This window comes from Staurois parvus, unplaced genomic scaffold (genome assembly GCF_062004578.1).
Source record: "Staurois parvus isolate SC_StPar_1 unplaced genomic scaffold, SC_StPar_1.0 ptg000586l, whole genome shotgun sequence".
Classification (NCBI taxonomy): domain Eukaryota; kingdom Metazoa; phylum Chordata; class Amphibia; order Anura; family Ranidae; genus Staurois; species Staurois parvus.
In genome coordinates, this window is record NW_028318382.1 from 415329 (window position 1) to 443022 (window position 27694).

At 38.9% G+C, this 27694-nt stretch overlaps 1 protein-coding gene across 1 annotated transcript; it reads left to right on the forward strand.

The window, feature by feature from the left end:
• Nucleotides 1–5863: 5863 nt before the first annotated feature.
• On the forward strand, nucleotides 5864–12447 carry LOC149450003 (interleukin-1 beta-like). Its single transcript, XM_089692397.1, has 7 exons — nucleotides 5864–6006; nucleotides 6125–6179; nucleotides 6522–6561; nucleotides 7369–7582; nucleotides 9239–9418; nucleotides 10771–10913; nucleotides 11719–12447. Exons 2-7 carry the CDS (start codon nucleotides 6133–6135, stop codon nucleotides 11929–11931), a joined length of 837 nt encoding a protein of 278 aa, XP_089548523.1. The 5' UTR covers nucleotides 5864–6006; nucleotides 6125–6132; the 3' UTR covers nucleotides 11932–12447.
• The last annotated feature ends 15247 nt before the right edge of the window (nucleotides 12448–27694 follow it).

A 27694-nucleotide genomic window follows, 5' to 3' on the forward strand; every position in this document is an offset into this window, starting at 1 on the left:
TTACATAGGCATCATCAAAAACAGCATAACAGAATAGTATGTTTCTAACCAATAAGATGAACGCTGTCCTTCCAGAGCGCAATGACGTCATACGGTGTTGCTCCATCCTACGTGTTCCGTCATCAAAAGACGTTGTCAGGGGTGCAAGTTTTATTTACATTTTCTATGCAGAAGTGCACAAGATTCTGAGTGAACCAGCTTTAGTAAATAAACCCCACTGTAGTTCAATGTGTTGCTAAAAAAAAAAAAAGAGTCAAACTTCAATTTCAATCCATTGCAGTGCATTAACAGACCATTCATAATGAATGGGCTACATAACACAACACGTGAAAAAAAAAAACAAATAAAGCGTGAATCAGACCTGAGAACTGGTAAGCAGCAATATATTATAGCTATGGTTTTTTAATAACTGGCAGTTTTCGCACCACACACCCAGCTATGGTTTTTTAACAACTGGCAGTTTTGGCACCACACACACACTCAAACGGCTCAGCCATTAATATGAGACATTATTATAAAATTGTCTGTCACAGTTTTGAGACCGCAGGACGCCATTGTGACTAAACCAGTCTTGCTGCACATTAGGAAAGTTGTGTTTTAGGTAGAGATTTAAAGCCGTTTTTAAGAGAAATTAAAGAGAAAGCATACAGAACAATACCTCTACCATAGTAATAAAACCATCCTGTCAAGAACTGCCGACTCTAGCTATACAGAACACTAAAAGCCATTTTTAAAATGACTTAAAATAACCTTTTCCATACAAAATATAAGGAAGTGATGCCTGGTATTTTTCATAGACGTGCAGATTTTCTTGTCTTGAGCAATACTTTTTTATTACCATTACAGAATTCGGCTGTCCATAGATTAGTCTTTTTTTTTATTCAGCCAGTGGGCTAGCGTACATAGATGACCCTATACTCTCACCCACCCCTGTTCCCCTCCCTATTAGCTAGCATTTTTTTCTATGTGTATCCCCATTTGTAAATATGTTGTAAATAAACCCCGTAAAGGAGTTCTATGGTCACAGCACTTTCATTTTACAACATCAACACTGTAGTAGCAATACAAAAAATAGTTATTATTAAGAACCCAAAACAAGCTTACTTGAAAAATCTCCTTTCATGATTGATCCTTAGGCCTGTACATGTTGAATGTGCCTGAGAGTCTTGGTCTGCCCACCACTGCTGGTGGGACTGAATTACATCACTGCTTCATGGAGAAAGAACTACAGATGGGACGTGCCAAGACCACTGGCTGGGGGAATGGGAGGCATAGCAGCCACTGGTCTAACAAACAGGAAACCAAAGAGAATAAATGGTTTGATATGAAAACAAATAGGCTATTTCAGAGCAACTACTGAGTGAACCAGAAGATGGATGACATATTCAGTGAAGGCAGTGAAACTAGGAAATCAGCAACAAGGACATGTAAAGACATTTTTGGCTGGAGTTCTGCTTTAATTAAATTGATTTAATTATAATTATCACACCCCAGAGCACATTCTACTGTGCTGTATCAAATAAAATATAGTGATATGAAATATCAAGGAATCATGAGGCAATCAAGCGGCAGAGGCCACAGGGATGTCCTGTATAACATATCCATGTACATGAAGAGTACACAAAAAGTATAAAGGGTCATTGATAATTGTCTGCATTGGTGCGATGCTTTAAATATATTTGAACTCTCACCTTGTAAAACACCCCATTCATTTTAAAATAGAAATGTACAGCAAAGCATTTGTGTATTTATATAAAAGAAATATATTTCTAAATAGGTGATCACATGACCTCTGTTCTCAGTTGCATAAGGACTTGAAGAACTAAGAATGAGGACAGGAGGGCGCTGTCAGCAGGAGGCAGGGAAACAGGAGCACACTGATCATCCCAGTAAATGACTGTGCAGTGGGGTACGTCAGCACAAATGAGACCATTGGAGGACAGGCAGGCTGTGCTCCCAAGTAGAATGCAAAAAAGAAAACTGACCACCCTGGGATGAACGTGCTTCCATGCCTAGCGGGGTCCATTTGATATAGGAAAGCTGGCAAACTGGCAGGATCACCAGGTATTTCACACAAAGGAAGCAATACAATGAGAACTGGATACTTTTTGGGTAAAGTGTAGAATGCACTTTAACCGCTTGCCGCCCTGCCACTGTATATATACGTGTGCAGGGCGGTAGTGGAGCGCAAAACCACGTTTTAAAACGGGTTCCGCGCTCCCGCCGTTTTCGCTGGCAGGGGGTGCGCGCACGCGCTCCCGCCGACCCGCAGGTGACACGATTCGATCCAGGAGGGATCAATCATTAGATTTCAGCCAGTGATTTCTGGCTGAAATCAGATGATCGGTCCCTGTCCTATCCTGTCCTGTGTTGACATTTACACAGGGCAGGATATGATGTCATTCTTCTCTGCCTGGACACATTCCGTTCCAGACAGAGAAGAAGACACAGTAAAAGTGAGTAAAACACTACACATTTACAGTTAGAACACACCTAGGACACATTTAACCCCCTGATCGCCCCCCCCCCCCCGGGTAACCCCTTCACTGCCCTGTCACCAGCGTCACTGATCAGTGAAGCGATGTTTACTGATCACTGTATCAGTGTCGCTGGCGACTTCCGATAGAGTTAGCGCCCCTCCCAGATAGCGCCAGTTTGCCCGCCAGTACACCAGTAATCCCGTTTAACCCCTTGATCGCCCCCCCCAGTTAACCCCTTCACTGCCCTGTCACCAGTGTCACTGATCAGTGAACCGATTTTTACTGATCACTGTATCAGTGTCGCTGGCGGCTTCCGATAGTGTTAGCGCCCCTCCCAGATAGCACCAGATTGCCCGCCAGTACACCAGTAATCCTGTTTAACCCCTTGATCGCCCCCCCCCCCAGTTAACCCCTTCACTGCCCTGTCACCAGTGTCACTGATCAGTGAACCAATTTTTACTGATCACTGTATCAGTGTCGCTGGCGACTTCCGATAGTGTTAGCGCCCCTCCCAGATAGCGCCAGATTGCCCGCCAGTACACCAGTAATCCCGTTTAACCCCTTTATCGCCCCCCCCAGTTAACCCCTTCACTGCCCTGTCACCAGTGTCACTGATCAGTGAACCGATTTTTACCGATCACTGTATCAGTGTCGCTGGCGACTTCCGATAGTGTTAGCGCCCCTCCCAGATAGCACCAGATTGCCCGCCAGTACACCAATAATCCCGTTTAACCCCTTGATCGCCCCCCCCAGTTAACCCCTTCACTGCCCTGTCACCAGTGTCACTGATCAGTGAACCAATTTTTACTGATCACTGTATCAGTGTCGCTGGCGACTTCCGATAGTGTTAGCGCCCCTCCCAGATAGCGCCAGATTGCCCGCTAGTACACCAGTAATCCCATTTAACCCCTTAATCTCCCCCCCCCCAGTTAACCCCTTCACTGCCCTGTCACCAGTGTCACTGATCAGTGAACCAATTTTTACTGATCACTGTATCAGTGTCGCTGGCGACTTCCGATAGTGTAGGCGCCCCTCCCAGATAGCGCCAGATTGCCCGCCAGTACACCAGTAATCCCGTTTAACCCCTTGATCGCCCCCCCAGTTAACCCCTTCACTGCCCTGTCACCAGTGTCACTGATCAGTGAACCGATTTTTACTGATCACTGTATCAGTGTCGCTGGCGACTTCCGATAGTGTTAGCGCCCCTCCCAGATAGCGCCAGATTGCCCGCCAGTACACCAGTAATCCCATTTAACCCCTTGATCGCCCCCCCCCCCCAGTTAACCCCTTCACTGCCCTGTCACCAGTGTCACTGATCAGTGAACCAATTTTTACTGATCACTGTATCAGTGTCGCTGGCGACTTCCGATAGTGTTAGCGCCCCTCCCAGATAGCGCCAGATTGCCCGCCAGTACACCAGTAATCCCGTTTAACCCCTTGATCGCCCCCCCAGTTAACCCCTTCACTGCCCTGTCACCAGTGTCACTGATCAGTGAACCAATTTTTACTGATCACTGTATCAGTGTCGCTGGCGACTTCCGATAGTGTTAGCGCCCCTCCCAGATAGCGCCAGATTGCCCGCCAGTACACCAGTAATCCCGTTTAACCCCTTTATCGCCCCCCCCAGTTAACCCCTTCACTGCCCTGTCACCAGTGTCACTGATCAGTGAACCAATTTTTACCGATCACTGTATCAGTGTCGCTGGTGACTTCCGATAGTGTTAGCGCCCCTCCCAGATAGCGCCAGATTGCCCGCTAATACACCAATACTCCCGTCTAACCCCTTGATCGCCCCCCGATTTGACCCCTTCACTGCCCTGTCACCAGTGTCATTGATCAGTGAAAAGATTTTTACTGATCACTGTATCAGTGTCACTGGCGACTTCCGATAGTGTTAGCGCCCCTCCCAGATAGCGCCAGTTTGCCCGCTAGTGCACAAGAAATCCCATTTAACCCCTTGATAGCCCCCCTCCCCCCCCAGTTAACTCCTTCACTGTCCTGTCACCAGTGTCATTGATTACACTGAACAGATTTTTACTGATCACTGTATTAGTGTCACTGGTGACTTCCGATAGTGTTAGCGCCCCTCCTAGATAGCACCAGTTTGCCCGCTAATGCACGGGATTTTTTTTACCAAAAACATTTAGCAGAATACATTTTGGCTTAAATTTATGACTAACTTTGAGTTTACGATATATTTTTTATAGCTGAAAGTAGAAAATATTGTTTTTTTTCAAAATTTTCGTGTTTTTGTTGATTATAGCGCAAAAAATAAAAAGCGCACAGGTGATCAAATACCACCAAAAGAAATCTCTATTTGTGTGAAAAAAAGGACGTAAATTTCGTTTGGGTGCAGCATTGCATGACCGCGCAATTATCATTTGAATTAGTGCAGCGCTGTATAGCAAAAAATGGCATAAATTACAGTATCTATACCATAGTTTGTAGACGCTATAACTTTCACAAAAAGCAATCAATATACACTTATTGGGATTTTTTTTACCGAAAACATGTAGCAGAATACATTTTGGCTTAAATTTATGACTAACTTTGAGTTTACGATATATTTTGTTATAGCTGAAAGTAGAAAATATTGTTTTTTTTCAAAATTTTTGTGGTTTTTTTGTTTATAGCGCAAAAAATAAAAAGTGCACAGGTGATCAAATACCACCAAAAGAAAGCTCTATTTGTGTGAAAAAAAGGACGTAAATTTCGTTTGGGTACAGCATTGCATGACCGCGCAATTATCATTTGAATTAGTGCAGCGCCAAACAGCAAAAAAAGGACTGGTCATTAAGGGGGGTAAATCCTCTGCAGCTCAAGTGGTTAAGGAAGCCAATGCACTTAAATGGGTTGCCAGAGCACCAAAAAACACACCTGCAGTATTTTTTTCCAACAAAACGCACCACAATGTGTGTTTTACAAATAAATATTTAATACAGGGTGTCTTTTTAGTATTGTTAGTATTTTAGTCATGTAAGAATTTTACATGAACAGAGATATTGATCTAAAATAATAAACAAGGTATGTATGTATTGCTAGTATTTAGTAACGGAAAGTTCACTTATCTCGGTGAATTTGGCAAACTTTTGTTAACTTTGGTCTCCTACTAAAAAAAAAATGTTTTGCTGCCACACAATTGGTAAAATCAAAATTCACCAAAAAGCACCTTTTTCACTATGAACATTCCCTACTCCTTTAGTAGATTCTCTTGTAGTGGCAGTGTATTCTCCTGAAAATTGAGGAAATCCCACAGGTTATGATGAAATATAATATGGTCGTCACATCCTGATATGCTCATCAGTACACAACAAAAGGATTTCTATGCTGTGCGCAGCCCTTCTACAGGGGGACGGATGTGAAAATCCTATATTGCTCAAGAATGTACAACCACGCCTTCATGGGCTATTAAAGTAGCTGGAGGGAAGTGTTCAGCAAGATTCACCAACGCAAAGCATCAGATAACATTCCTCTTACAGAGGACAAAAGTGACAGCTTTCAATTTGTAGATTTTCTATATCGCAAGGTATGATTTTTTTACCCCTATATTTTTGAAATGCTACTATATCTATTTGTATTTGAACAGGTCATAGCTCTAACAGCAAATTGTAAATGCATTTATTTCTCACATTGTCTTTCCACAGAAAGTACAATGGCAGTAGTTCCTGAAATAAATTACCTCCCTATGGACAGCTACAGGTACGGTCACTAAATTTTTTGATAATTACAAATTATTTATGCTGAGACAGATGAATGTTAGGGTCAGCAATATAAATTAATATTTTATTATCTCTCTCTCTGTCTAAATATATAAAATATAAATATATATTATATATAATACATGTTGTATAACAATATATATAATAATAAATAATATATTATAAATATATATCTATCTATATATATATACATTTATATTACTTCTATACGTATATATGATATATTGATAGCTAGCTCTTGTTGCAAGCAATTTAGTACTATTTTATATTACTCTGCCTGTGTTCCCTTACAGTGGAATAATTTTTTTTTTTTTTTTTTTAGTGAAGAAGAATTTTATTCAGAATGCTCTTCTGAAATGAAGGTAAATTGTGATTGAAAAGATGTAATTTTACAATGACTGCGTGTGCTTTAATCTTAAATAAATTGTAAAGTGTCACACCCCTGTAGTATAAATTTCTAGTAGTGTATTGTGAAAGTTGGGATTTTTGAGGCACAACTATTAAAAAATATTCTTTATTTATTCAATTAAATACAAAACCTACTAATATAGGTTGTAATATTTCATAAAATTAATTCATATTACAATCTTATTCATCGGTTTCACCAAAATATCTTATAAAAATGGTATACATATATGCTAGTCTTTTGTGGCCCAAAAGATCAACATATATGTATACCATTTTTGTGAAATGTTTTGGTGACTGCGTGTGCTTGTTTGCTACAATATCCTTAAAACTGTAATAGCATGCAAACATTTAAATATACTATTGAAAAAAAAATAAAAATAAATTGAGCTGTTCTACTTGCCCAAGGACTGGTGCTTTTGTTAAGCCAGTTTTGGGATTCACACACCTCTGATAAACTTTCTAATGAGAAAGGTGACAGCAGTACTTTTTGTTCCTACTATTGCAGCTTCCTGTGACACCTATCTTCTTATTGAACAATGAAAGAGCATCATCAGAGCATGATGATTAATTGTCACAGTTGACATGTATATCTTGCAGCTGTGTTAACCGTTTCCTTGATGTTCTGCTATAAGAATAAAACAAAAATCATACAAAAATGCTTTAGTTGAGATGATAATATATCGCAAATAATTCCTTAATATAAACAGACAATATATAGCATGTTTAAATTCTAAATGTGTTTTTTTTTTATTATTTTATAGGTTGATATTAACCACTTAGGATGGAAATCGTGCATTTCTTCTGAGGCAAGCTGCAGATCTATTATAACTCAGGAAATTAGAAAGCCAAGAAAACCTGTACCATCTTTAAAGAAAGCAATCAAGTTAATAGTAATTATTGGAAGAGTGTCAGGAAGGAATGACTTTGAGTGCTTATTCGAGGACGATGATCTACTGAATCACATCTTAGTGGAAGGTAAGTTTCTTAAAATCTTAAAAAAATACTTTTTTTTTCTAGTACCTGAAGACAGATATACTAAGATGTTTTACCACCAATGTGCCTAGAAAAAATTAACAATATATGATTTTCATCATGTGGTAAAAGTTTCTTCTTTATTCTACTTAAATTTATTAAAGGGGAACAATATATTTTTTCAGTTATATTTGATTTTTAGCAGTGAGAATATTTTTTTTTAAACTTGTTTCTATGTATTTGTAAATATATTTTCACATGGAAATAGATATATTTGTTCATTATATATGCAGGCTCTGCTTCCTGCTTAGCAGCGACTGTGCTTTGCTGCTCCTCTCTTTTTAATGCAGTTCTATAGGTAAGGATTCTTTTTGGATCATCAATCATGCACAGATAAAATAAACAGGTCTTTCCTTTTCACATGATCAAATAATTGAAGTGAAATTAATATGATAAGACTAAAAGGAATTTGTCTCAGCAATCCGTAATAAGAAGTAGAACACTGGAAAGAAAATTAAACCTATGAAATACAACAAAACCATTTAAACCATGGAAAGTGCACAAAAAAGTTCTTATGGAAGAATTTTAAAACTCAGAATGTGTGCTACATTATATCCATTAATGATTCTCTTTAGAAATGATATCCTTTTGAATTGCCTAGTGTACAATATGTCATTATTATATGTGTATTCACATAATATGTAGCAAAAGCAGTCTTCCTAAACAGAGTAGAGTTTAGAGCAGCCTTTCTCAACTAGGGTTCCTCCAGAGGTTTCTAGGGTTCCTTGAGCCATGAGCAGTTTATTTCTCTCAGATAAGTAGCCACTGACACCAATTATGTATATGTTTAGCTTTCTATATGGGGAGCATACTTCCCACTGATTACCAATGAAATATTAATTCTTCCAACTGACTGCCAATGAATGAACTATTCCTCCCACTGACCACCAATGTAAGAACCATTCTTTCCACTGACCACCATTGAAAGAACCCTTCTTCCTACTGAACACCAAGGAAAGAACCATTCTTTCCACTGGCCACCACTGAAAGAACCATTCATCCCACTGATCACCAATGAACGAACCATTCTTCCCACTGACCACCAATGTAAGAATCATTCTTCCTACTGACCACCACTGAAAAAATCATTCTTCCCATTGACCACCATTGAAAGAATCATTCTTCCCACTGATCACCACCAATGAATGAACTATTCTTCCCACTGACCACAAATGTAGGAACCATTTTGCCCACTGACCACAAATGTAGGAACCATTTTGCCCACTGACCACCATTGAAAGAACCATTCTTCCCACTGACTGCCAATGAAAGAACCACTGATGACCAGACTAATATCTTGTGAGCTGTAGATATAGTAATTGCTTGCAGGGGTTCCTGAGACTTTTTTAAAGGTTTTCTCCATGTTAAAAAAGGTTGTGAAAGGCTGGTTTAGAGTATATCATTTAGCTGTATTTTAAAGGAAAACAACAGTATAATTATATGTCAAATATGATTAATAATGATATAATAATATGATTAATAACTTTTTATGCTTGATGATAATTCTTAACTCATGAAATGCTGTCCTTGTAAATTAACATGCAAGAAACTGAATAGACAAAACACATTTCTAACATGCTTTTCTTTTTTTGTTTTTAGAAGATGTTTCCATCAATAAAGTGGATGAGACGTGTGCAGCCGCACCAAAATTCCGCTACAGTAACACAACAGTACATTTCATTCGGGACAGCAGGCAGAAGAGTGTCACGCTACAGGAATACCAGGGAAACGCCCACCTCGTGGCTTTGTTTTTACAAGGGAACAACCGCACCAATGAAGGTATACTGCCATTTGCAGTTTAATGTTCTACAGCAGTGGTCTCCAAGCTGTGGCTCTTTGCTAGCCTTTATCTTGCCCCAGTGATGGGGCACTATTTCTCCCACTGATACCAACAATGGGGCACTCTTCCTCCCACTGACACCAATGATGGGGCACCATTCCTCTCCCTAATAACAAAGATGGTATCTCCTGTTCTACAGTATACAAAATAATCTGTTGTGTTGCAGTTTGGAGATCTTTAATTGTCTGGCATAAGGAACTTTGGTGTCCTGTTATCAAGCAGTGGTAAATTACTGCTGCTAAGTTCTCCGGCATTCTCGGAGAACACAGTTCTCCTGTGAATGCCTTTTATGAAGTGGTGTAGATCAGTTCTCCAAAGGAAGGGAGAATGATCTACAAACGCTGGAAAATGGCTGCTTTTACTATAATCTTGCAAGATTACAGTAAGAGATCAGTCAAACACCGTTTACTAAGCGGAGGTAAGTTATCGCTGCTTAGTTTGCGGTTCCTCCGATTCTCCAGGTCTGGGCTGGAGAATCTGGAGGGAGAACAGAGATCGCCAGTGAAGGGCTGACATTGCTCCTTCATACACTGGCCATCTGTGTGCTGAGATGATCAGCGGGGAACATGTTCTCCGCTAATCTCCTGAGTGTCATAAACTGTGAATGACCAGAGAGTAGCTGCGATCCTCTGAATCACAGCTATTCTCTGTGTCATAAACAGACACCATAATAAGCTAGCTACTTTGAAAAAAATATCACATTTGTAAATAAAAAAGGTACTAAAACTTGATATTACAAACAGTGATTGTTCAGCTCTACTAAGTAGGAAGCATAGCCTACCTATGTAATTAGCAAATATCAGTCCTGCCATGCACATACTAACAAACTGCACACAAGAATAATTTTTTTAACATTAAAAAAAAAAAGACACTGCTGCCGCAAGGGAAATTAGGCAATATCCACACTCCACTTCCCACAAACCTTAGCCTTGTCTGAGGAGCATTGCAAAAATTGGAGGTTTTATTAGTATTAAAGGCACACATATTAAAGGCACACATATTCTTAATAAAACCTCTGATTATTGCAAGCTGCTCTTTAGACCTTTTTTCACTTTGAATGACTCAAACTGATGGTATTCACATATCCAATCTAACACATACATAAAATATAAATACATATTACAATCGATTTCTTTAAGATCGGTTGTGTTTATTTCATGACAGTAAAGCACAACTGATCAAATTTAGTGGTTTATGCATTTCTATGTAATTTTTTTGCATTTTTATTTACATCTTGTAAAAGGAAAAAAACAAGAATACATTTTGAATTGATTTTCTTCATTCTTTTTAGCAAAGGTAAACATGGGTGCCTACATCTCTTCACCTTTCAATGGACAGAAAAGGCCAGTTACATTGAGTATTGTAGGTCGCAACCTCTATTTATCCTGCAGAGTTGAAGAGGGAGACCAAGATACTCCAGTGTTATCACTAATGGTAAGCATTAATCACTGGATTTTACTGCTATTAAAAACATTACATACAAATCCCACTGAAATCCAACAGAAAAACATTGACATAGGCACAGGTTCATATACCAATGGGTCGTAATACGTGATTTTTAATCTGTATGTATAAATAATATTAGGCAGTCTGAAAGCTTACAGGACAACTATACCTTTAGTTTACCCTTACCTTCATCCTTGATCCAACAATCTACCTTGTGCGGCCTGTTCAGAGCCGCACAGTCTTGCTTTAGAAAGTGATCTTGCTAGGCCATTTTCATCCTATGCCGACTCACAGCAGTCATTCCTATAAGGAGAGCTGTACTTTTCAAGACTACTGGAGGCCACCATGATTACGGCTCTTGATAGGAATGAATGGGGCCTTTGTTTGCATATGCAAGATAAAGAGAACCAAGTGGGGAAACTCCATCCAAGATGGAGGTAAGTATTTCTCATTGCAGGCTACACTCAGGGAGGTGGACAGATGCCTCAAAGATCAGCTCGTACCAAAGGTTCAGTTGTCTTTTAAAGAATAATTGTGAATTCCAGGTACAATCTAAAGTTGGACTATTTGGGGTGTGGATAGATTCCGCAACACAGAAAATTAGGGAATTACATATCAAGTCAGATTTAATTGCACTGATTAAAATACCACAAATACAATCATGAAATCCTTAGATCACATTTCATCCTTGACCAGGGGAGGAGGGATCAATCACTAATTGTGTTTCCGATTTGGCTTTGTTTTTTTGTTCCTGAATCTCATCTAAATTCTTCTTTTTGTATTTCTTTAACAGGAGGTTGAAAACATCCAGGAAAAGAAGAACGATGACTTGCTGCCCTTCCTGTTTTACAAAAGAGTAAATGGCAATTCCAGCAATACCTTTGAATCAGTTGCTTACCCTAGCTGGTATATTTGTACCTCCCAGACTGAAAACCAATTTGTGCAAATGAAGCCACAAAGTGATCAAGTGCACATAAAGGATTTCCTGCTTTATCCGACCCAATAAATTTAGAACCAACCAATGCATGTATGTACCGTGTACAGTGCAAAATCTTTTCTGTTATATATCTGAATATGTTCCTCAGTTGACCCAAACTGCTGTTCAGATGTGACAGAATTTGTTTAATGTAACGAACTTTCATAAAGTTCACAGTCTTGGTTTGAGATAAAAAAAGTAACTCTGTCAAGAGTTATTTACCTTTTTTTAATATATATATATATATATTATTTTGTAATATCTCTTGTGATTCATACTGCACTGCTAGTTATATCATTTATTTTATATTTATTTATCTAATATTTTATTTATTTTCAACAATAAACATATTGCAACAGACTATAAAACATGACATAACAATAATTATTTCCCTTATTCTAAGGCAAATACAAACTATAAAGTTTTAAAATAACTACACAGAATACACAAGAAGACAAAAGAAAAAAAATGTATTAATTATTTATTTATTTATGAAAATTATTGTATTTGTATGAAAGTCTTTGTAAATAAATGCAATGGAAACAACATTTTTTTGTAGTAGTAATCTTTTGCATTTTTCCCATGATGACAATTCCTTTTCCGGCTTCAGTGTAAGCAGACAGCAAGAGCCTGCTCAGATACTTGTTGGCAAACATTAACATACCTTGCAACAACGGAACTTGAGAAAGAGGGCCACCTTGACAGAGTGTGCTATGGTGAAACATGGGTGTGGTAAAAATTGTGCTGGATATTTGGAGTGACATAAAGAAACATGGTTTAACCACTTGCCCTCCAGAGGATTTACCCCCCTTCCTGACCAGGCCATTTTTTGAGATACTGCCCTGCGTTATTTTAACTGACAATTGTGTGGTCATGCAACGCTGGACCCAAATGAAAATTATGTCCTTTTTTTCCCACAAGTAGAGCTTTCTTTTGGTTTTATTTGATCACCTCTGCAATTTTTTTTTTTTGCGCTATAAACAAAAAAGTCTAACAATTTTGAAAAAAAAAACAATATTTTTGACTTTTTGCTATAAAACATATCAGGTAAAAGAATTTAAAAAATCTAATTTCATCATAATTTTAGGCCAAAATGTATTCTGCTACGTCTTTGCTAAAAAAAAATCCCAATATATGTAAATTAATTGGTTTACATAAAGTTATAGCATCTACAAATGGTGGCATATATACTGGAATTTTTAATTTTTTTTTTATACTAGCAATGGTGGCGATCAACGACTTATAGCAGGACTGGGCAGGCATTCCAACACTGGGGGAGAACTGACTAACTGTCACTGACATCCCCTCTGACACTAATACAGTGATCAGTGATCTTTTGTCTGTGTGTGTTTTACTGTGTAAGCACGCTGCTTTGTTTTGCTCTGCTATGCAGAGCAATACAAAGCAATGTGCTGTTGCTGACAGGGGAGAGATCTCTATTGTTTATATACAGACCTCTGCTTTGTCAACGTTCCTCAGTGATCTACAGGAGTCGGCAGAGATTCTCCAGCTAGGACCCGATGATCGACAGCTGTAACCGCCAATGGTGGCACGGGTAGAGTGGTGCATCTGTGCGCCTCATACTTGGAAATACAACATCACATATATATACGTGATTTTGCGCAGCCCTGCCACCCTGTAGCAGTAGTTCTGCTATAGGGCGGTCAAGAAGTGGTTAATATAGCTAAGCCTACTCACAGTACACACTGCACACATATTCGACAGTCCTTGAAACCACAAAATACTCATTTTCTACTGTACCACAACTAAGAATTTCACAGACAAACATGAACCTAAAGAATTAACTTAAAAAACCCCAACAATATAGACAGAGCACAGTGTGACACTGCCTGGAATTGCAGAATGCTGGGATTTTGTTAAAAGGGTACAGGTGCGGAGGAAGAAAAGGAGATACCGATAGGTGTTGATGAAGAAGCAGAGACTAGTGGGGTGGTAAAATCAGAGGGGACAAGTGTGGAGAATGAAGAAAAAGATGGTATACAGTAGGTGAGAGGGGAAAAAATGAGCAGTGTATAGCAGTGTGCAAAGGGTTGATTTTGGTATTCAGTGTTAACAGGTGGTCACACTCCTTTAGCACCTGAAGGGTTATATACAGTATACTGTATATGTGCAAGCTATTTTGATTGAAGCACAGACATTTCTATTGTATAGTGAAGATCAGTGACCAGACCTAAGTCTATAACTCTCCATTAACTGTGTCTCTTTGCCCCACATTGGTACTATAGTCACTGAATAAGTAAGACAGTATTTTGCATTTTGCAACATAGAGTAGGGACTGGCCAGAGAGGGATTACTTTGATGAAGTTGGCCAGCTTCAACATGAGTTGCAATGTATGTGACCCAAACATCCCTGTTTTATGCAAAGTTTGCTAGAAATATTTTGAGGGGGGTGTAGCAGTGTGCAGATTATTGATTTGAAATCTTTAGGGAAAAAAGAAGGTGCAGGCAAGAGGGGAGAAGAGGGTACAGGTGTGTAAGAGGAGAAAGAGGGTACATGTGAAAGGGGAGAAGACACAGTGGTGGAGAAAGGTACAGGTGTGTAGGAAGTACAGGGTACAGGTGTGGAGAAAGTACAGGGTACAGGTGTGGAGGAGGAAGAAGAGAGTATAGGTGTGGAGGAGAAAGAAGAGGGTACAGGTGTGGAGGAGGAAGAAGGCACAGGTGTGGAGGAGGAAGAGGGTATAGGTGTGGAGAAGGAAGAAGAAGAGAGTACAGGTGTGGAGGAGGAAGAAGGCACAGGTGTGGAGGAGGAAGAAGGTACAGGTGTGGAGGAGGAAGAAGAAGACAGTACAGGTGTGGAGTAGTAAAAGGGTATATGTGTGGAGGAGGAAGAGGGTATAGGTGTAGAGGACGATGAGGGTATAGGTGTGGAGGAGGCAGAAGGCACAGGTTTGGAGGAGGAAGAAGGTATAGGTGTGGAGGAGGAAGAAGAGGGTACAGGTGTAGAGCAGGAAAAAGGTACAGGTGTGGAGGAAGAAGAGGGTATAGTTGTGGAGGAGGAAGAAGAAGGTACAGGTGTGGAGGAGGAAGAAGGTATAGGTGTAGAGGAGGAAGAAGAGGGTACAGGTGTGGAGGAGGAAGAAGGCACAGGTGTGGAGGAGGAAGAGGGTATAGGTGTGGAGGAGGAAGAATAGAGTACAGGTAAGAGGGAAGAACAGGATAAAGGTTTGGAGGAAGAAGAGGGTACAGGTGAGAGGGAAGAACAGGATAAAGGTTTGGAGGAAGAAGAGGGTACAGGTGAGAGGGAAAAAGAGGGTAAAGGTGTGAAAGAAAAAGAAGGGATCTCCAGGCTTAAGTCCCTAACTAGGTAGGTCCAGATGAGGAAGGAGGAGGGTTGGCCTTCTAGTTCGAGTCGAACATAAGTTTGACTCAAACATGGGCCGTTCGTGTGTTCAGCGAACACACGAACAGTAAGGGCTTTCGGCAGGCTGTTCATCTGCCGCACCTCACAATGCACTGCGCCCTGACAATGCACTGACCACAGGTCAGGTGCAATGCTTTGGCCAATCACAGCGCATGATCATGTCCAAAGGGGCTGGGGTGACCCCGCCACTTTTTTACATCATCCCACTATTTAAGAAGTGTCATCCCGGAGCAGCTGTCAGCATCAAGAGAGGAGCATTTTGTTTTGTCTTTTTTCAGGTTGGCGGCGGACATCGTGATTGATGTTGGATCTACTTCAGGGGACATTTTTTTATTTTTGTTTTTAATAAAGGCCATACCAGAATAAATTCATACCAGACCCAAAGGGCTTGGTATGGATGGGGGGGAGTCAACGCATTTTTTGTAAAAAAAAATTTAATTACGGGGCAATGCCGGCACTTTTTTTAACATTCTGCTGTCGGTGGGGAACCTCGCTGACAGCTGAAACATTAAAGAATGTCTTCACTACAAAAGTACCGCATGGCTTAATAATATAACTCATGCGGTTTTTTAGTAACTGTACAGTATCTTACCGCATACTCAGATGCCGTAAGATACCACTTAGTGAATTGTCCCTGTTCAAAGTTCACGGTCGAACTTTCAGTAGATTCGAATGTTCGACTGCGAACTGAACAGGGGGAGAGTTCAGCCCATCACTACAGGCCAGCACATCAGGCTTACTGACCGGACACCCATAGCCTTGTCCTCCACATCCTGTCCCCAGAACATGCGGGTAATGCAGTAAAGAGGACATGTTTCCTCCAAGATATGTTACGTAAAATAATTATTGAAGCCACAAGACAGGGAGCTGGGCACCAATCAGGGAACTGCTCGCAATCAGGCTGTGAACTCCTGCGACAGCCAGCAGAAGGATTGTTGGTTCTAAGTTGCAAAAAGGTTTTTTACCTTAATGCATTCTTTGCATTAAGGTAATTGTAAAGCTTCCTTTTTTATTAAAATAATAAACATGGTACACTTACCTGCTCTGTGCAATGGTATTGCACAGAGTGGCCCCTGAACCTTCTCTTCTGGGGTCCCTTGCCACTACTCTCCTCTCCTCCTCTTTTCTGAGTGCTCTCATAGCAAGCATGATCGGTTCCTGAGCACTTTCGGCACTGATCACTCACAGTATTCATTCCTAACTGAAGCTGTGTTTACGATGCTTCAGTTTGTAAATGAACAGAAGCCTCTGCACACAGTGCTTTCTGTTCATCCATTGTCCAGTGCAGCTGAGGCTGCAAAGAAATGGATGGAGACATTTTTGTCCTAAGTCCCTTTCTCTGTCTCAAAAGTGAGACTTCCGGGTATCTTTAGACCCCTGATGTTTCACCAAAGTCCCTACAACAGCGTAAATCATTTTTAAAAATGTAAAAAATAATTAAAAAATTGTCAACAAAATAAAAAATTATTTGAGAAATTAAGGCCTCATTTACATGGGTTCTCTGGCCCATACAGTGTGAATGAATGGTTCATCTTATTAAACCTTTTGTAACTTGCACCACTTTCAATGTGGTCTACATTCTGCAATGTCCTTGTGGCCTCCAATACATTTGGAGGACCACTCGTGCCCTTCAGGTTAAACTAGGGGAACATATAGGAAACATTAAAAGAGGTTTCAAAGGACATAGTGTCTCCAGAAACTATGTCACCATACATAATAAGGATCCTGGGGATTGACAAATTTGTCCCACATTAGCGAGGGAGTGCCACTAGAAGAGAAATATCCAGAATTGAGACCAAATGGATTTGTCAAGTGCCAGCTGGCGGGGGCTCTAGAGACCCACAGACCGGGATTCCCCAGGGCGCGGAGTCTAAGCCCCAGACTGCTTATTCACCAGAGCCCCTGATGGTGGGGATGGACTTGGAGCAGACTGAGACCAGGTCGCGGCCCCCTAGTACACCCAGCTGTGGTAGATATAATCGCCAGTGGTACGTAGCGGGTATGAGCCTGCTGTGAAGAGGCGGAGCAGACCTAGGCAGTAGCAGATGGATTCGAGCAGGATGGATGAATCCGTGCAGGATGGATGGATCTGAGCAGGAGCAGCGAAGTCAGACAGGCCAGGTCGGTAACAGCGGAGGCAGACGGTACAGGGCAGCAGGCTAAGAGTAATCGGGTCACAGGCCAGGTTCAGCAACGGGAGGTCAGATAGTCAGGATCAGGCAGAGGATAGTCAAACGAGCCAAGGGTCAGAGCAGGAGACGGTCAACAGAATCAGGGTCAGGCTGGGTCGGCAACAAGGCAATCACAGGAACAGAACGAGCAGGAATCAACAGGAACAAGGACCATACGGCAATTTGAACATGCAAAGGGCCGGTTTAAATAGTGCACCCTGCGCTGTCATTGGTGCCAGGCGCACGTCCGCGAATGCGCATGCGCAGCTGCCGCTGTTGCCTATGTCCTAGTGCCCACCAGCTAATGCGCATCGGCGTTCTGCGCATGTGCATACCCGTGCACCGCCGTGAGCCCTGGGATTCCTGACAGGATTCATAATGTCAAGCGTTACATATCAAATGGGTTAAATGTAGATTGGGACATCAATGCCTTTATTAACAATGCTTAGTTACATCAATATGGTTCCCTAATATGTTCTTATTCCTGTCATGTACTAAGAGTATCTTCCCCCACCATAGTCATCCGTCTCTAAGGGCCCATAGAATTTAATACTACTCTGGGGTGTAATTTATATTTATTTTTATTCATTATATTTAAATTAATAGATTTATACAGTTAATATTGGTTTGTATGCATTTATCATGTATATCAATTTAATTAGATTTAGATCCATTTATTATGATTAGGCTATACCAGTGCTTTAATTTATTTTTATCGTTATTGTAATAAGTTGATTATTAACTGTGATCATTTGTTAATACTGTATATATGTTGTTGAAGCAAGTTGATCAGTGGTTGGCCATGATAACCACTAGATGGCCCTCTAGTCGTTTATGGGGTTTATGAAATTCATTGCTATCAATTTGGAATATTCATTATTTATATTAAATTCAGTATTTATTTATTTGATATTAATTCTCTGTGGACTTTTTATCCAAATAAATTTTTAGTATTGGTTTATTTTTTATCTTAACCTTTTCCCTGTAATTTGGGATCGGTTTGGTAACTTTTTTAAAGCGAGCCTTGGCTCTGTCTTCTAATACAGATATGATAGAGAGGCTTGGATTGGATTGTTCTTTATTTGTATGGTTTGTTCTATTTCCGGATGTGATTTCTTTTCCAGTTTTTGGTACCAACATGTAGGCTGACGTATTCCAAATTGAAGCTTGATTTTCATCTATATGTGTGATGGCGGAGGGTGGTCTTCTAGCCCCAGAATACATCTTATTACGGCGAAACGCGTCAGAGGGTGGGCGGAGCCTCCCTTCTGACGTCATCGTGTAGGATCGCCATTTTAGTCGCTCGCTGTGGATTGATGCTTTTCTTATCTTCTGTGCTTGTAAGTGGTTTTTCGTCTGTTTAAATAAACCAGTTGTATTTACCTGCACTATGAGAGGCACCTGTTTTATTTTTGCAAGAGTAAACACTGACAAAACATTGGGACTGCTTGATGAACCTCAGGCAGTGCATTTGGTCCAATTTAAGACATATGTGTCTGGATGAGAATATATACATTGAGCGTGTTTTGACCCCCTAAAGCAAAGGGGTCTAAGGATCTGGTAAGCTTCCGATTTGATATTACGGTGGTGGAAATTCCCGTTGGTGGTTATGTTGGAATGAAGATTTCATTACCTATCACAAGAATCAGGGAACTGGTTTACACTTTTATGGATTGTTTGTGATTTGCTTTTTATTCATCTTTTATTTTGAGCACCATTTTGTTTATGTAGAATGTACACCATTAGCATATTTTCTATGTAACTTTAACATTGATTGTTTACACTTAACGCAAAACGAATTTGTATTTGAATGAATGGTTTGTTTGTGCAGCTGAAGCTGTCTGTTTCTCCTTGAGGATGCAACAACTGTATGAACACAGCCACAGATCCTAATCTGACAGGTGTAGGTGAATGGCCCCAAATGGACACTGCCTATGTTCAGGGCCGTACATCTCCATCCACATGCCTGTCAAATTAGGTCTTGCAGTGGGGTTTGTAGAGCCACTGCATCCCCATAGCCTACACAAAGCTCCCAGCTACAAAAAAAAAAAACATTGATTAAACTATACAGGCCACTACACCAATGTGAATCAGCCCCAAGACCTTATTTACACACAGAGCTTTATTTATTAACATAATACAGCTTGATCATTTAGATTTAGCAGGAATTTTGTGTCTGCTAATAATGATTTTAGTGTATTTTTGCGAATATGTTGTTTTAATATTTTGGGGGGCCCTGTCAGGTAGGCTGTACTAGGCTTTGTGATTTCTAGCAGCAGCCTTAAGTATGTGCATTCCATACTATTTATCTAAAGGTACTCTCCAATCAGATTGCAAATTAACCGTTTTCCCGTGACCCTAAAGCAGAAATACAGCTACATACAGTATATACATAATTTTGCATTTCTAAGTAGGGGGCGGCCATTGGCGGCCTCAGCTGTCGATCCCTGGGTCCCAGCCAGTGATTTCCCGCTGGCACCTGGCGATCACCGAGTATCGCTGACGGGGGAGAGACCTGTATGTAAACAATACAGATCTCTCCTCGTCAGCTCCAGCACATTGCTTTGTATTGCAATACAGCAGAGCAATATAAAGCAAAGTGCTGACACAGTAAAGCACACACACAGCATACTGTAAAACAGCACACAACACACAGTTAACCCTTTGATTGCCCGAGATGTTAACCCCTTCCTGCCCAGTGCCATTAGTACAGTGTCAATGCTTTTTATTAGCACTGATAACTGTATTAGTGTCACTGGGGATGTCAATGACAGTCAGTCCCCCCCCCCCAGTGTCAGAATGCCCGCTGTGGTCCCGCAGTCCTGCTATAAGTTGCTAAATGCTGCCATTACTAGTATAAAAAAGTTCCATTGTATATATTGCCATTTGTAAATGCTATAACTTTCACGTAAACTAAATAATTTACACGTATTGGGATTTTTTTTTTAGCAAAGACATGTGGCAGAATACATTTTGGTCTAAATTAATGACAAAATTAGATCTTTGTAATTTTTTTACTGGACATGTTTAATAGCAAAATGTCAAAAAAATAGTTTTTTTTCTCAAAATGGTCTTTTTTTGTTCATAGCGCAAAAAATTTAAACGCAGAGGTGATCAAATACTACCGAAAAAGCTCCTTTGTGGGGAAAAAAGGACATACATTTCATTTGGGTACAGTGTTGCATGACCGTGCAATTGTCAGTTAAAGTAACACAGCGCAGAATTGCAAAAAATGGCCTGGAGGGTAAGTGGTTAAACCATGAGATGCATACAGGAAGCACAGTCCACCCATCCAAGTATTCCTTTAGTGCCCCAGTCCAACCTGCTCATTTTGTATGTGATCTAGAGATAATGGAACATACCTGCTGGTAATACTGGAACAGACACTCAAGGTTACTTCCTGCCCCTCACAAATAGAAAGTCAGATGGAAAAAAAGATACCAGTATTAAAGAATTATCACTATTTGTTTCACATTATTTAGTTCCCCATGGGACAAAGCTGCTGGACATCGCAGCTAGCAGGGAGACGGTTGCTTTGATAGTGAGCGCCTGTCTCTGGCTCCCAACACTTACCCAAGTTAAGCACTGCCAAGAGAAATGCAGAGGGAAGGGAGGTTGGGAGCCAGAGGCAGACACTCTCTATAGAGCAGTTTCCTTGCGAGCTGCAGTACTGGGTGGCCATGCACCAAGGTGGGGAGGCACGCTGTCTGACTTTGCAGTTTATGTTACAGGACACATAGGAAGATGGGACCAAGTACTAAATGTATTCATTTCTCGATGGGACAAAGTACTATATGTATTCAGTTACTGATGGGACAAAGTACTACATGTATTCAGTTACCGACGGGACAAAGTACTACATGTATTCAGTTACCGACGGGACAAAGTACTACATGTATTCAGTTACCGATGGGACAAAGTACTACATGTATTCAGTTCCAGATGGGACAAAGTACTACATGTATTCAGTTACCGACGGGACAAAGTATTACATGTATTCAGTTACCGATGGGACAAAGTACTACATGTATTCAGTTACCGACGGGACAAAGTACTACATGTATTCAGTTACCGACGGGACAAAGTACTACATGTATTCAGTTACCGACGGGACAAAGTACTACATGTATTCAGTTACCGATGGGACAAAGTACTACATGTATTCAGTTACCGACGGGACAAAGTACTACATGTATTCAGTTACCGACGGGACAAAGTACTACATGTATTCAGTTACCGACGGGACAAAGTACTACATGTATTCAGTTACCGATGGGACAAAGTACAACATGTATTCAGTTCCTGATGGGACAAAGTACTACATGTATTCAGCTCCCGATGTATTCAGTGAGAATAAAAATTGCCACAGGGTTGGCAGTCAGTTACATAGTGCCTGTGGTCAGTAGGAGGAGGAATAGTGGTCCATCATTGGTAGAGATGAGCGAATTATTCAAAAATTTGATTCGGCTGATTCGCCGAATTTGAGGAAGAAATTCGATTCGATGCGAATTTATTCGCTACGAATTCAACTTATAAAAAGGGTTTCTAGGCTTCAGAGAGCCTTTATATTAGTGCAGAACACTGTACCTTTAATTTAAATGCCCTTGGAGATGAGGAAGGAGAAGGAGAAGGAGAAGGATGAGAATAAGGAGAAGGAGAAGGATGAGAAGAAGGAGAAGGATGAGAAGAAGGAGAAGGATGAGAAGAAGGAGAAGGAGAAGGAGAAGGATGAGAAGAAGGAGAAGGATGAGAAGAAGAAGAAGGATGAGAAGAAGGAGAAGGAGAAGGATGAGAAGAAGGAGAAGGATGAGAAGAAGGAGAAGGATGAGAAGAAGGAGAAGGAGAAGGATGAGAAGAAGGAGAAGGATGAGAAGAAGGAGAAGGATGAGAAGAAGAAGGATGAGAAGAAGAAGAAGGATGAGAAGAAGGAGAAGGATGAGAAGAAGAAGAAGGATGAGAAGAAGAAGAAGGAGAAGGAGAAGGATGAGAAGAAGGAGAAGGAGAAGGATGAGAAGAAGGAGAAGGAGAAGGATGAGAAGAAGGAGAAGGATGAGAAGAAGGAGAAGGATGAGAAGAAGGAGAAGGATGAGAAGAAGGAGAAGGAGAAGGATGAGAAGAAGGAGAAGGATGAGAAGAAGGAGAAGGATGAGAAGAAGGAGAAGGAGAAGGATGAGAAGAAGGAGAAGGAGAAGGATGAGAAGAAGGAGAAGGATGAGAAGAAGGAGAAGGATGAGAAGAAGGAGAAGGATGAGAAGAAGGATGAGAAGAAGGAGAAGGATGAGAAGAAGGATGAGAAGAAGGAGAAGGATGAGAAGAAGAAGGATGAGAAGAAGAAGAAGGATGAGAAGAAGGAGAAGGATGAGAAGAAGGAGAAGGATGAGAAGAAGGATGAGAAGAAGGAGAAGGATGAGAAGAAGAAGGATGAGAAGAAGAAGAAGGATGAGAAGAAGAAGAAGGATGAGAAGAAGAAGAAGGATGAGAAGAAGAAGAAGGATGAGAAGAAGGAGAAGGATGAGAAGAAGAAGAAGGATGAGAAGAAGAAGAAGGATGAGAAGAAGAAGAAGGATGAGAAGAAGGAGAAGGATGAGAAGCAGAAGAAGGATGAGAAGAAGAAGAAGGATGAGAAGAAGAAGAAGGATGAGAAGAAGAAGAAGGATGAGAAGAAGAAGGATGAGAAGAAGGAGAAGGATGAGAAGAAGAAGAAGAAGGATGAGAAGAAGGAGAATTCCAAGCCGGCAAAAAGTGTATCTGCAGAGCTCCGCTATTTCTTAGCGGAGCTCTGCAGATACACTTAGCGGAGCTCTGCAGATACACTTTTTGCCGGCTTGGAGTTCTTCTTATTTTCATCCTACTTCTTCTTCTTCTTCATCCTCATCCTCTTCTTCTTCTTCTGAGGATGAGGATGAAGAAGAAGAAGAAGAAGAAGAAGTAGGATGAAAATAAGAAGAATTCCAAGCCGGCAAAAAGTGTATCTGCAGACCTCCGCTAAGTGTATCTGCAGAGCTCCGCTATTTCTGACAGTTCTCTGACATTCACTCCATACAGCGGTTGAAACATTGTATCTATTTGTTTCCATAAATGGAAACAAATAGATACAATGTTTCAACCGCTGTATGGAGTGAATGTCAGAGAACTGTCAGAAATAGCGGAGCTCTGCAGATACACTTAGCGGAGCTCTGCAGATACACTTCTTGCCGGCTTGGAATTCTTCTTATTTTCATCCTACTTCTTCTTCTTCTTCTTCATCCTCATCCTCATCCTCTTCTGCTGAGGATGAGGATGAGGATGAAGAAGAAGAAGTAGGATGAAAATAAGAAGAATTCCAAGCCGGCAAAAAGTGTATCTGCAGAGCTCCGCTAAGTGTATCTGCAGAGCTCCGCTATTTCTGACAGTTCTCTGACATTCACATTTACAGCGGTTGAAACATTGTATCTATTTGTTTCCATTTATGGAAACAAATAGATACAATGTTTCAACCGCTGTAAATGTGAATGTCAGAGAACTGTCAGAAATAGAGGAGCTCTGCAGATACACTTTTTGCCGGCTTGGAATTCTTCTTATTTTCATCCTACTTCTTCTTCTTCTTCTTCATCCTCATCCTCAGAAGAAGAAGAAGAATGAAAAGAAGAAGAAGAAGAATGAAAAGAAGAATGAAAAGAAGAAGAAGAATGAAAAGAAGAAGAAGAATGAAAAGAAGAATGAGAAGAATGAAAAGATTCTTCTTCTTCTTTTCATTCTTCTTTTCATTCTTCTTCTTCTTTTCATTCTTCTTCTTTTCATTCTTCTTTTCATTCTTCTCATTCTTCTTTTCATTCTTCTTTTCATTCTTCTTCTCATTCTTCTTTTCATTCTTCTTCTCATTCTTCTTTTCATTCTTCTTCTTTTCATTCTTCTTCTTCTTTTCATTCTTCTTCTTCTTCTTTTCATTCTTCTTTTCATTCTTCTCATTCTTCTTTTCATTCTTCTCATTCTTCTTCTCATTCTTCTTTTCATTCTTCTTCTCATTCTTCTTCTTCTTTTCATTCTTCTTTTCATTCTTCTCATTCTTCTTTTCATTCTTCTTTTCATTCTTCTTCTCATTCTTCTTTTCATGAAGAAGAAAAGAAGAATGAGAAGAATGAAAAGAAGAATGAAAAGAAGAAGAATGAAAAGAAGAATGAGAAGAAGAATGAAAAGGAGAATGAAAAGAAGAATGAGAAGAATGAAAAGAAGAAGGAAAAGAAGAATGAGAAGAAGAAGAAGAAGAATGAAAAGAAGAAGAAGAATGAAAAGAAGAAGAAGAAGAATGACAAGAAGAATGAAAAGAAGAAGAAGAATGAAAAGAAGGAGAAGAATGAAAAGAAAAAGAAGAAGAAAAGAAGAAGAAGAATGAAAAGAAGAAGAAGAAGAATGAAAAGAAGAAGAAGAAGAAGAATGAAAAGAAGAATGAAAAGAAGAAGAAGAATGAAAATAAGAAGAAGAAGAATGAAAAGAAGAATGAAAAGAAGAAGAAGAATGAAAAGAAGAAGAAGAAGAATGAAAAGAAGAATGAAAAGAAGAATGAAAAGATTCTTCTTCTTCTTCTTTTCATTCTTCTTTTCATTCTTATTCTTCTTTTCATTCTTCTTCTTCTTCTTTTCATTCTTTTCATTCTTCTCATTCTTCTTTTCATTCTTCTCATTCTTCTTCTCATTCTTCTTTTCATTCTTCTTCTCATTCTTCTTTTCATTCTTCTTTTCATTCTTCTTCTCATTCTTCTTTTCATTCTTCTTCTTCTTTTCATTCTTCTTTTCATTCTTCTTCTCATTCTTCTTTTCATGAAGAAGAAAAGAAGAATGAGAAGAATGAAAAGAAGAATGAAAAGAAGAAGAAGAATGAGAAGAAGAATGAGAAGAAGAATGAAAAGAAGAATGAAAAGAAGAATGAGAAGAATGAAAAGAAGAATGAGAAGAATGAAAAGAAGAATGAAAAGAAGAAGAAGAAGAATGAAAAGAAGAAGAAGAATGAAAAGAAGAATGAAAAGAAGAAGAAGAAGAATGAAAAGAAGAAGAAGAAGAATGAAAAGAAGAATGAAAAGAAGAAGAAGAAGAATGAAAAGAAGAAGAAGAAGAATGAAAAGAAGAAGAAGAATGAAAAGAAGAATGAGAAGAATGAAAAGAAGAATGAGAAGAATGAAAAGAAGAAGAAGAAGAAGAAGAATGAAAAGAAGAAGAAGAATAATGAAAAGAAGAATGAAAAGAAGAAGAAGAATGAAAAGAAGAAGAAGAAGAATGAAAAGAAGAATGAAAAGAAGAATGAGAAGAATGAAAAGATTCTTCTTCTTCTTCTTTTCATTCTTCTTTTCATTCTTCTTCTTCTTTTCATTCTTCTTCTTCTTCTTTTCATTCTTCTCATTCATCTTCTCATTCTTCTTTTCATTCTTCTTCTCATTCTTCTTTTCATTCTTCTTCTTCTTTTCATTCTTCTTTTCATTCTTCTTCTCATTCTTCTTTTCATTCTTCTTCTTCTTCTTTTCATTCTTCTTCTTCTTTTCATTCTTCTCATTCTTCTTTTCATTCTTCTTCTCATTCTTCTTTTCATTCTTCTCATTCTTCTTTTCATTCTTCTTTTCATTCTTCTCATTCTTCTTTTCATTCTTCTTCTTCTTTTCATTCTTCTTTTCATTCTTCTCATTCTTCTTTTCTTCTTCATGAAAAGAAGAATGAGAAGAAGAATGAAAAGAAGAATGAAAAGAAGAATGAGAAGAATGAAAAGAAGAATGAAAAGAAGAAGAAGAATGAAAAGAAAAATGAGAAGAAGAATGAAAAGAAGAATGAGAAGAAGAATGAGAAGAATGAAAAGAAGAATGAGAAGAATGAAAAGAAGAAGAAGAATGAAAAGAAGAAGAAGAAGAATGAAAAGAAGAATGAAAAGAAGTAGAATGAGAAGAAGGATGAGAAGAAGAATGAAAAGAAGAATGAAAAGAAGAAGAAGAATGAAAAGAAGAATGAGAAGAAGAATGAAAAGAAGAATGAAAAGATGAATGAGAAGAATGAAAAGAAGAATGAGAAGAATGAAAAGAAGAAGAAGAAGAATGAAAAGAAGAAGAAGAATGAAAAGAAGAATGAAAAGAAGAAGAAGAAGAATCTTTTCATTCTTCTCATTCTTCTTCTTCTTCTTCTTTTCATTCTTCTTCTTCTTTTCATTCTTTTCATTCTTCTTCTTCTTTTCATTCTTTTCATTCTTCTTCTTCTTTTAATTCTTCTTTTCATTCTTCTTCTTCTTCTTCTTCTTTTCATTCTTCTCATTCTTCTTTTCATTCTTCTCATTCTTCTTCTCATTCTTCTTTTCATTCTTCTTCTCATTCTTCTTCTCATTCTTCTTCTTCTTTTCATTCTTCTTTTCATTCTTCTTCTTTTCATTCTTCTCATTCTTCTTTTCATTCTTCTTCTCATTCTTCTTTTCATTCTTCTTCTTCTTTTCATTCTTCTTTTCATTCTTCTCATTCTTCTTTTCATTCTTCTTCTTCTTTTCATTCTTCTTTTCATTCTTCTTTTCATTCTTCTCATTCTTCTTTTCTTCTTCATGAAAAGAAGAATGAGAAGAAGAATGAAAAGAAGAATGAAAAGAAGAATGAAAAGAAGAATGAGAAGAAGAATGAAAAGAAGAATGAGAAGAAGAATGAGAAGAATGAAAAGAAGAATGAAAAGAAGAAGAAGAATGAAAAGAAGAAGAATGAAAAGAAGAATGAAAAGAAGAAGTAGAATGAGAAGAAGAATGAGAAGAAGAATGAAAAGAAGAATGAAAAGAAGAAGAAGAATGAAAAGAAGAATGAGAAGAAGAATGAAAAGAAGAATGAGAAGATGAATGAGAAGAATGAAAAGAAGAATGAGAAGAATGAAAAGAAGAAGAAGAAGAATGAAAAGAAGAATGAAAAGAAGAATGAAAAGAAGAAGAAGAAGAATCTTTTCATTCTTCTCATTCTTCTTTTCATTCTTCTTTTCATTCTTCTTCTTCTTCTTCTTCTTTTCATTCTTCTTCTTCTTTTTATTCTTCTTTTCATTCTTCTTCTTCTTTTAATTCTTCTTTTCATTCTTCTTCTTCTTTTCATTCTTCTCATTCTTCTTTTCATTCTTCTCATTCTTCTTCTCATTCTTCTTCTCATTCTTCTTCTTCTTTTCATTCTTCTTCTTCTTTTCATTCTTCTTCTTTTCATTCTTCTCATTCTTCTTTTCATTCTTCTCATTCTTCTTCTCATTCTTCTTTTCATTCTTCTTCT